The following is a 10,391-nucleotide window of genomic DNA, read 5'->3' on the forward strand; positions in this document are numbered from 1 at the left end:
CAAAGAGCTTGAAGGCTCTTGACCATATAGAAAATTGAAGAATCCTTTAAGGATTACTAAATAGGAATTACAAGAAATTTGGAGATTGTTTCCACTCTTTTCCCACTGTTTTTGCAGAGGGACGTCGCTTCATCTCAGATGAGAGCCAGAGGAAGGACCTGTATGACAGAGTGCAGCTTGGTGAGTCCGTGAGCACAGGGCTGTGGAGCCCATGCACTTTCCCCCAGATCATGGGAGAAATCCGTGGAAAAGGGAGGGGATTTGTTTTCCTGGAATCAGAGTCAAGGAAACAACTAAATCCCATTTTTTAGTCACTTAATTCTAACCAGCACATGACAAGTATTGACTTTCCTCTCTGGTGCACCTGTGTGATTTCATTTACATAATTTCCAGACTGACCTGGCTGTTAAGTGGGATTTTCATCAGTGTTTTTGACTTCCCCTTTGCACTGGAAAAAATCAAAGCAAGTTATTAATTGTGCTGAACTGACAAGTAACAGAAGAARACAACATCAATCCACTCTAGACAATGTTTCTGGAGGGAACAGAATGTTGTAAAAAAAGTAAGGAACATACAAAACAGGAAAATGTTCTTTTTACCTTGTAAAGGACTTTGAAACAACTTCCCTTTTTAAAAGATTGCTTATCTCTCCTGTGGTATTTATTGGGCTGATTTTGAGCAGCAAATGTTCTAGAACTTTCTTCTGTTTGGGTCTCTAGTTATAGAAATAATAATAAAMAAAGGAACAAAGTAAAGAAATGCTGTCAGACACTACTAAACCATGCATCTCTGATTTTTTATTTCTAGAAACACGTAGCCAAAACATAAATCCCTTATCTCTTTCTGAAGCTGCTGCACTGTTCCTTAGTTCCTTACAGAAAGCACAAGAAGAAGGTAAATGCACATTTTATCTTACTCAGACTTATTTTTAAAATGGTTTTTCAGTATTTCGTGTACTGATGATTTAACAAATTAATCTAAAAGGTCTAGAGTGTATATTTACAAAGATTAGAACATTAGTCACAAAATTATAGCAGGTAAATATACGTGTATTCTGCTTTTAATTTTCTTTCCAGATGTTTTACTGTTTTGCTTTGGATTCAAGGGAATGGCTATTTTTTAAATTGAGTTTTCCAAATCCAATATTTAGTGGGGTTCCTTTTTCTATAGAATATTGTTTGCCTGTGAAATTTTTACTCCTTCACTGGATATGGTGCAAAAGTTTAAAAGAATCCRTAAGAGCCACAGGAGAGGAGCTGATGGATTCACACCACCAGGCTGAGATCTTAAACCTTTGCTTTCCATGTCCTCTGTCCTTAAACTTTTCAGCTCTTCAGCTACATAGACTATTTTATTTTTTWAAATTTTGTAAATGGAGCTGGGACTCTGCACTCAGCTCTCTCTTCCTTGCCCTGGCAGAACTTTGAACAAAAAAAAATCAGTGGCATTTTGAAGAGAGAAAGACAGAATTAAAAGTGAGCACAGTGAATGGGACAAAATAYATGAGCAGCTCTAAGGTTAAATCAGTGAAAGTGGCACTTGTATGCTCACAAAATCCACTGAAGATGGACTTTTACAAATTTTAATGGTATTTTCCTGCCTGCTGTTGCTGTAGCAGAGGAGATGGTGGACAACTGAGAAAAAAAAGGTGTAATATCTGAGAGAAATAAACAGAACTGGCAGCTTGTTTGGAAAATACTATGTGGAATAAAATTTCCATCAGTGTAGGAGGGAATAAACAAAATTACAGCTGGGTAAGCCATGCAGTTTCAGATCAGCTGACTTTAGATTTGACTAAGGGCAATATGCAAATGAAGAACAAATCCACTATTTTCTTTAGCATGAAAATATTTTGCCATRTACTAACACACCCCTCTGGATATGGTTTGTATCTTTGTTCTTCAGCAAACAGAAAAATCCTACATTTGAAGCTGACAGAAGACATGATTATTTCTAGAGGTGCTGCCTCTCTTAGCTGAGTGGTCACACTGCATTAGGTCTGTGCCTGAGGCACAKTTGTGTCCTGAAAACTTTGGCTATCTGAACTTTCCTTTATCTACAACTTATTTTTCCCCATTTTGTCTTGTCTTACAGTGGAAGAAGAAAACATTGATCACCCTGGCTACTTGGCAGACGATCTATTAAATTGGTGAAATGATTTAAAACAGCTTTAACATTTGTACAGCATTGAGCCTGAAAGCATAACCTGTGCGAGTAAAGTGTTTCATCCATCATCACTGAAGTTCCAAAGGGTGAGGTGTATTCATGCTGCAAAATTTTGAATACAAAGGGATTAAAAGACACCAGTTCAGACAAGGAAAACATCTATATAGTTCCTGCTTTTTTTAGAGCATCYTGTATGTRCCATCCAAAATTTAAAATACATGGYACCATCTTACCTGAAAAGATGATAAAAATTTTTTGGACAACCATTTCATTATAAAAAGTTTTTTGATTGTCATTAGGAAGCCTTTTAACACTTTCCACCCAACTGTATATTGAAGCCTTTYAAACTCTTATAAAGACAGATTCCTTCACCGCTTCACTGGTGGTGCTGTAAGCTGCAAATGGTGAATAAATTCAGTTACGTATTAAAAAAATCCAGCTATCTGTGACTGCAAAGCTGGTGATATTTTTCTTTGCCAGATACCAGTCACCACAGAGAACAGGCAGCAGCATTTATTGACCCAGTTCACTCATGCAGAAATATTCTGAATAATCCTACTGCACAAGTCCCAYCATGTAATGACAGTTTGGGGACGGGTCTTGCATTATTGGGGCCTCATTAATGACTGCACTGTGATTGTACTTTTTTGTTCTTTCTTTCTGAGTTGCAGAATTGGAATTAGACATAAATCTGTTAATTATCATTCTGTGCTGATAAGGATGTATCTACCATTATTTATGTATTTCTGCGGCCTTACTGAAAAGCCCTCTGTAGTTCTGATGTAATTAAAAAGTAGCCACATGATTTCTGTGTCCAAGCAACTATGTTTTATTTTTTAACCTTCTACCCTAGTCATGGTCTTCATCTTCTAATGCTAACTTCCTCTGATCTTTCTCATAACGCTGCTAATTAATTAAACTCATGCTAACTAAAATGTTGCTTCTCCTCAACACAAAGAAACAGAGCTGAAGGAAGAGAGGAATTAAATTCTGTCATGGGCTTAGAGGCACTTTCAGTAATTGGTTTTAATCTGTATCACTTCATGGAGGAACATAACTGGAGAAATTAAAGTGTTCTACTTTGTTAATTTTTAAGAATTAATATGTCTTTCAACAGCAGTGTATGTTGTATGACAGAACTCATTCAGGATGAATTTGAATGTGAACTGAACTGAAAATCAGAGAATAGAATCATAGAATGCCCTGGCTTGGAAGAGACCTAAAACATCATCTAGTTCCAAATGGCCTGACATGAGCAAGGACACCTTCCACTAGAAAAGTGTAAAGTAGAGGGGTTATACATCCTTTAGTTTATAAGCATCTTGAAATTTATATGCCTGTGATACAAAAACTATACTCATCCTATTCCCAGCTGACTGATTTTTGTGTGTGTTCCTGATTTAAGTTCTCAAGCTTAAACAATTCTTCACAAATATCACGRAACAGAATAAACCTTCTGCCTCTCTGGTGAGCTGTTTGTGAAACCCCAGTATYTTCCATCTGGAAGATTATCCCTTATGTAACAGATAGCTGTTACCAAGCTTGTCAGGTGTCAGTAACTGCTGGGAATGTGTGGCATTTAATTTAGGCAATCTGTCACCAGGGCTGAATGAAAAGCCATTCCCTGATGCTATAAATTCAATAGAAGTGTTTTGCTGTAGATAAATTGCCTTGTTACTAATAGCTAACTCAAAGCAGAGCTAACATAAGCCCCAATGCCTGGGTCAGAGGTCACTTTGGCCACTGCAGGACCTGAACCTGAGAAAAATGGAGAAAGTATTCAGATTAGACCTATCTCAAAAGCTAAGCACTCTCTAACACCAGGAGGGTGCTCAAGGCATGTGAGTGTGCTGAAACACACACAGTTTTCCTGCTCTGCGACTGAGCTTTGAAATACAAGCCATAAATACAGACYTCTCAATTTTTTTCTTTATGAAAATGATAACTTTCAATCCATATGTCCTTTAARTGTTTTTTCTTTGGGACTCCCAGCCATTACATCCTTTGACTCTGCAAGGAAACTCTGATTGAGAGCTCTTTGTGAAGAAACAAAATATGCAGCTGTTCTCCAGTTAGTAAACTGTAAGAAGGAAAATAATTATAGTATCTTTGATTCCACCCCTTTTATATGAAAAATTACTCACTGATTTACTTACTTTWAAAGTTGTTAAAAAAATAGTGACTCCTTTTAATACCAAGTAGGTTTTTGCCATAGAAGCCTGAACCYGACCTCTGAGAATAGTTGTTCTTTCAAGAGTCCAAATCAGCTTAAGAATAAAAGTCCAGTTTTAAAACTGATTTTAAGTGGCCAAAAATACAAAAATGCACAGTCACTTCTATTCTAAATGACGTGGTAGTAAGAACCATGTCATCAAGCTTTGGTGAAGYGTTTGAAAGGTAGGAGCCTAACCAAAGTTGGACATCTAGGCTTCCCCTGGGACTTATAAGGAAGGTAAATACCTCCAAAGCTTACRTTGTCCTACCTGCTGAAAGACAGGCTGAATAAATTCCTGGAAATRTCTTTTCTTGAGCAGCATGAGAATTTTTTGATGCACAAACTTCCAAAACAAAAGACTGATCTCCTTCCTAATATCTTCAGGTCAAGATGTGCTTCTGAAGAGCCTGCTCAGGCACTCTCTGCATCTCCAGGAACTGAAATATTTATGAAAGCTTTTTGTAAGACAAATTAAATATCTAGTTCTTATTGTGAGGTCCAGTTATTCCCCAAGCATTTTGAAGTCTCAGGTGCTTTTCAAATTAATACCTGTAATTTTTTTAGAAGTGAAATAGAGCATGGACTAATGGAAAGTACAGATCTTTGAATGGTGTCACACTGCTCTTGGCATGTAGGTTTGTCTGCAGGGGAAGGTGTTACTAAAGGCAATTTTGTCATTCACTTTAGCCAAGTCACATCCATTTCCCTCCAAACCAGTTAACAAACTTAGAATCTGCAGCAAGATGAAAATAAAAGAGACATACTGGAGGAATCAGAAAATAAACGGTCTGCTTTTTATTGTGGGTCTAAATGACCTCAGAAAGATGACTTCATTTGTCTTTAAAATTCAAATGCTCACTGCATAAGACTTTATATTGTTCCACAGGAAGTATGTTTTACCACTGGATCAAGACACTTCTGTGTGCTGTAAAACAATGTTTAAATTATGTAAACTTACAATAAACAGCATCAGGAAAAAGAAAGACCATTTTCCTTTCAGTGTATGTTTTTTTATATCTTTCAATATTTCTCCGCTGTAACACTTATTTTTCAAATTTTTTGAGCTCTGGTTTAAAGTTCATGTTAGTTTAGGAGGGGAAAAAGGGAAACRTAAATGAAGCAGGAATTCATTTGGGATACCCAAAATGTAGCTATTCGTGTAGACTATGATTAATATAGATGATTCCGTAGATATAGGATCTGCAGTTTGTRTAAGTTCCTGAGGGGATTGTCTCATTCTCTAGTTTTATTAGGCTTGAAAAATCTCTTCTACCTCAAAGGGGCACAGAAAAAGTGTCATTTAAACTACTTTCAAAATGAAATAATATTAGGTTTTCCAACAGTTAGCTCAAGTAACATTTAAGGTTCCCCTAATTATATCACACTGTCCATAAYACAAAGCTTGCCAAGCCTACAGGAGAAACTGTTGAGTGGATGGGGAGACCGTGCCGGGTAAGAGCAACAAGTTCAGTTCCTGTATTCTCCATGCTGCTTCTTTTTTCCTTGTGGCAAGGCTCCAAGGGTAAAGGGGGACTTGATATTCTGCCTATCCCTTTCAGCTTCCTCATCCTCGTCATATCTCTCATCCTCATCTTCATCCTCAGCTTCACTGTGGTGAGGACTGGAATGCTGAGAGGCAGAAGGCGATGGTGGCACTGATGAAGGCCTGGGGAACCTGAAACCTTCCGTCTGGCAGAGAGAGAAGCAAATTGAATTAATTGACTTTCTCAATTGGATTTAKACAGCARTTSAAGGCTATCATCACTTCAAAAAAASYCAGTGGTGGCATGTAAGATAGACCTKCCCTGCACACTAAAATTAGGCTTTCTTGAACCCAGATTCCCTGTGCTAGTAAATACATACTTGTATGACAGAGACTGTTAGCATGTGCCATAAACAATGTCCTGCCCTTCCAGTATTGCTTTTTGCARAATATGACTGTCTTTACTGAACCTTAAAACAATCAGCACAACACAAAATCCTTCCATACTCTGCAGACTTTAATCTGAACATTCAAAATGGTTTTCTAGTTATAATGTCAGCATCTGCAAAACCAGAATCAAGCAAGGGTTTTTGGTCTGAGCTTCCTCTCTTCTTTTTATTTTTAAAAAATGAGTTGCTCTTTGGAGGCTCTGTTTCAGGCAGTTTTTCTGATAGTGGATCTGAGCAGCCTTTCTTCTCAAATTGGTGCTAACTTGTACTAGGCAAGAACTGCTTAAAGGTATTCCTTTAAACTGAGTCCTTGTAATTCCAGCCAACAAATTTAGATGAAGGCAATACCTTTCCTTGCTTTCCCTAGAACATCCTTTCCCAGCTCCCCCTCTATCTGGTTTGTGCAGGATATCTCCATGGCATTTAGCAGGAGCAAAAGTCAAAAGCTGCCACTCTTCTAAGAGGAATTTCAAGGGCCAGTTCCTCAGCTAGCCTAAAGTAGCATTGTCCCATCCAGCTCAGTCCAAATAATCTGGAAACCTGCTCCTGCGTCACACCTGGGACCCTTTATGATTGGATCTGATACCAGTAGGTTGTGGTTTAACCCCAGGCAGAAACTCAGCCCCACAGGCTGGAGCTCACTCCCTCCTGGATGGATTGAGGAGAGAATCAAAACGGGGAAAGTGGGAAAACTCATGGGTTAGACTAAGAAGTTTAGTAGGGAAAGCAATAGCTGTGCACACTAACAAGGCAAAACAAGGAACTGATTCTGCACTTCCCATGGACAGGCAGGTGTTCAGACCTCCCCAGAAGAGCAGGGCCCCACCACACAGAACAGTGACTGGAAAAGACAAACACCATCTCTCCAAACAACCCCCTTTCTTCCTTCTTTTCCCAGCTTTATATGCTGAGCATGATGCCAAAGGGTCTGGAATATCTATTTGTTCAGTTGGGGTCAGTTTTTCCAGCTCTGTCCATGTTCATCCCCAGCCTGTCTCTGGTAGTAGGGTGGGTGAGGAGCAGAAAAGGCCTTGGCTCTGTGCWACRAACTAAAGCACTCCTGTTTTGTCAGCACCACTTTCAACACAAATCCCAAACCCAGCCCATCTACTGTKAGGAAAATTGACTCTATCCTAGACCAAAACARCACACTCTTGACTGGAGACTGGTCTATAACTTGTTAAGCTTTTAACTAGGAGTTCCTACTTTCCTTTTCCTGTTAACCCCAAACGTGCTAACCCTCTTCTCCCTCTTTCTGCAAAACACACACACTCTTCCTCTCTCACTTTGTAAAGAAGTTAAAATGAAGATGAGCTCATCTCCAAAAGCAGAGTTTACCTTTGGTGGAGCATTTGGTTCCAACTCAAATTTATCTGGGAATGTTCTGCTGAGGGCCAAGTGTCTGGCATGCATGTAATACTGCAACAAAACAGAGAAGCTTTTGGGTAGATTTAAGCAAGGTGGGGGGGAAGGAGCATAAAATGAGTATCTTCTAAAAGATGATACTGAACAAAGGGATAACGTTTTCAGATAAGTAGAATTCAGCTGATATCACTGCTGTGATGAGCCATTCATGACATATTCACACCAAAAAATCCTGGGACAGAAGCTGAATAAGGTTCCTGTAAGATGTATTAAGACAAAAACTAGACTTGTCTTGGTCAGTGAGTGATCAATTCAATCCTATTGAGAGATAGGCATTCTTTACCCCTTGAAAAAGAGCTGTTGTTTTTTTTTTTTTTTAACCAGGAAAAGTTACACCTTTAAGTGTGTATATGTATTGCACATAAGCTTTAGACTCGTCCAAAACCACAGAGAAGTAACATTTATAAGTTTACTGATACCTGGTATTTAGGAATTTGACAAAGATATTTATAGATCCATTATATTCCTGAGTTTGAAGCATATGCATGGAAAAAATAACTTGTTGTATCCAGGTCTTATGCTGTGTTGGGAACCATATAAATACTAAAGTTCTCACACAAGTATTAGAGCAGGAAAAAGCCTGAAAGAGGTACAAAATGGATAAATGTGCATCCCCTTCTCCAGTCCAGTGGGCCTGACAATATTGCTTTGCTACTGTCTTCTTACAGGTGGTACTGCAGTGATTTTTGTGTCAAATTAAAAACACTACTTTCCATTTAAGGCACAGAGGTAGTTTAGGAGTGTCGAGGAGCCACAGGGCCCAGCAACATTTCATGAAGGACAGGAAGAATTTTTGAAAGTGTCCAGACAACTGTGGAGCACAAATCCTCCTCAGTGTAGGTGTTGCCAGTGACACYAGCTTTTTACATCATCTTTAGCACCAGAAAGAGCTCGGTGTGACTGGATTCTGCTCTAACCTACTCACTTGTACTCTCCATGGAGCATGGCAGCATTGCATAAAATGTAAAAGCTSTGCCTTTAGCCCTTTGAGAGGGGAATTTCAGCACAGGGCTGTGTCCTTGCATTGCAGCACCGTGCTGCAGACTGCTGGCTAGGGCCATGAGCCAATTTTGAACACACACCCTGCCCAGGTATCTCCAGTCCAGGAGATCCGAGAGCCGCTCGGTGCGGTTCCTCTGGATGATCCTCTGGCGCCGGTTCTGCTGGCAGAAGCTGTACAGGAACTGGGTCAGCTGGTTGCACGACTCATCCGGCGAGCGGAACCTCCTGTCCACRATGTAGATCCCTGGGGGACACAAGAAAGGGGGAGATGAGTGGGACTGAAGATGGGATCTGACATCTTATTTCCAAACKACCTTCTGTCATGTAGCCTTACAAACATTATATGCAGTATATCCTTTCTAATGTTAAAAGGCAKCTATAACTAGAACATTGGTTACCATTCTGATGGAATGGAGAGATACAGATGAATATGCTTTTTGTTTTTTTAAATTTTAATTTTCTTYACCTTTCAGGCTGAAATTCAGCAAATTCTTCAAAACTCAGAGGCTTTGTTGTTGCTGTGTAAGCATGTCCAAAWGGGTTGGAGTTTCTGGATAAAGATATCATTTTTATCCCCCATAATTTTCAGAATACTGACTTCTTAAAGAAAACATAATCTAGTGCTTTCCTAGTTTGCTKTAGAATTCACAAGCGTGGATGGCCAGAGCCAGGCTGTAGGAGAGAGGCTGTGTTTTCTGTAGAAATGCGTTTCCATAGAGACAGCTCACATACATCATTCAACAGACAATTCTGGCAGAGAGAGGGCAGAGGTAAGCTTTGCCTCTACGCAGTTTGTTGAGATTAATACTTTATTTTTGCCACCTTCTTTACATCAGGGTAATGGGAAGAAGAGGATACCAGACATTGCAGCTCCCTTAATGGATGTGACAAATGCACGATTACGTTAATGAAGTGCCTGGTGCCAGCACAGTAATTTGTAACAACTCCCATCTATGTTTTGGCAGAGAAGAGCCAGTGACCTGTGCCGTGTGTCTCTGAAGGGTCTCAAAGCCATGTCCACCCAGGCAGGTGTATCTACATTTTGCAAGGGCTCTACTCCTTGYCCCTAGGTCAGGCAAAGCTGGCACCAGTGTGGAGCTGTCACTGGCTGACTATGAAAATAAGCCAAGGTACTTGGAAAGAACCCCAGTTCAGGCACATATTTAACATTCAGAGAATCATAGAGTTATAGAATAGTCTGGGTTGGAAGGGATGTTAAAGATCATCAAGTTCCAACCCCTGCCATGGGCAGGGACACCTTCCACCATCCCAGGTTTCTCAGAATTCCATCCAGCCTGTCCTRGCTAATTGTGGAGGAATGCATAAGAAGGTCTGTGCCTCGCTCTGTATTTCGGGGAGGCCACAGCTTTAGTGACAGCCACACCTGCTGGAAAACAGGAACAATCAGCCCTAAAAGAAGGATATGCTGAGGTAGAGGATGCCTCAAGAGGCAGAATTATCTTGACATACCAGACAATGGCTTTCTTCCTCCTCACCACACTCCAGGTATGARCCATTTGTAAACCTTCCAGAGCAGATCATTATTTGAAGTAGATTCTTGTATTTTCACAGTTCTTTTTTTTTTTTATGTCTTTTTTTTTTTTTTTTTGCAGATCATTATTTGAAGTAGATTCTTGTATTTTCACAGTTC

At 39.6% G+C, this 10,391-nt stretch overlaps 2 protein-coding genes across 2 annotated transcripts in view; one reads left to right on the top strand and one right to left on the bottom strand.

Annotated features, from left to right (window-relative positions):
• The window catches only part of SPX (spexin hormone), a 5,755-nt gene extending 3,545 nt beyond the window's left edge, over window positions 1-2,210 (top strand). Inside the window, exons 5-7 of the mRNA XM_057370573.1 lie at window positions 118-180; window positions 808-894; window positions 2,095-2,210. Coding sequence (XP_057226556.1) covers window positions 118-180; window positions 808-894; window positions 2,095-2,153 — 209 coding nt within the window. The 3' untranslated portion in view covers window positions 2,154-2,210. The remainder of the gene's footprint in view (window positions 1-117; window positions 181-807; window positions 895-2,094) is intronic.
• A 2,943-nt stretch (window positions 2,211-5,153) lies between these two features.
• The window catches only part of GYS2 (glycogen synthase 2), a 42,813-nt gene continuing 37,575 nt past the window's right edge, over window positions 5,154-10,391 (bottom strand). Inside the window, exons 14-16 of the mRNA XM_057370536.1 lie at window positions 8,821-8,984; window positions 7,652-7,732; window positions 5,154-6,070 (exon numbers count right to left, since the gene is read on the bottom strand). Of these exons, the coding sequence (XP_057226519.1) occupies window positions 5,849-6,070; window positions 7,652-7,732; window positions 8,821-8,984 (467 nt within the window). The 3' untranslated portion in view covers window positions 5,154-5,848. The remainder of the gene's footprint in view (window positions 6,071-7,651; window positions 7,733-8,820; window positions 8,985-10,391) is intronic.

This window comes from Malurus melanocephalus, unplaced genomic scaffold, assembly GCF_030028575.1.
Source record: "Malurus melanocephalus ecotype Western Australia unplaced genomic scaffold, MMel_1.1 scaffold_128, whole genome shotgun sequence".
NCBI lineage: Eukaryota > Metazoa > Chordata > Aves > Passeriformes > Maluridae > Malurus > Malurus melanocephalus.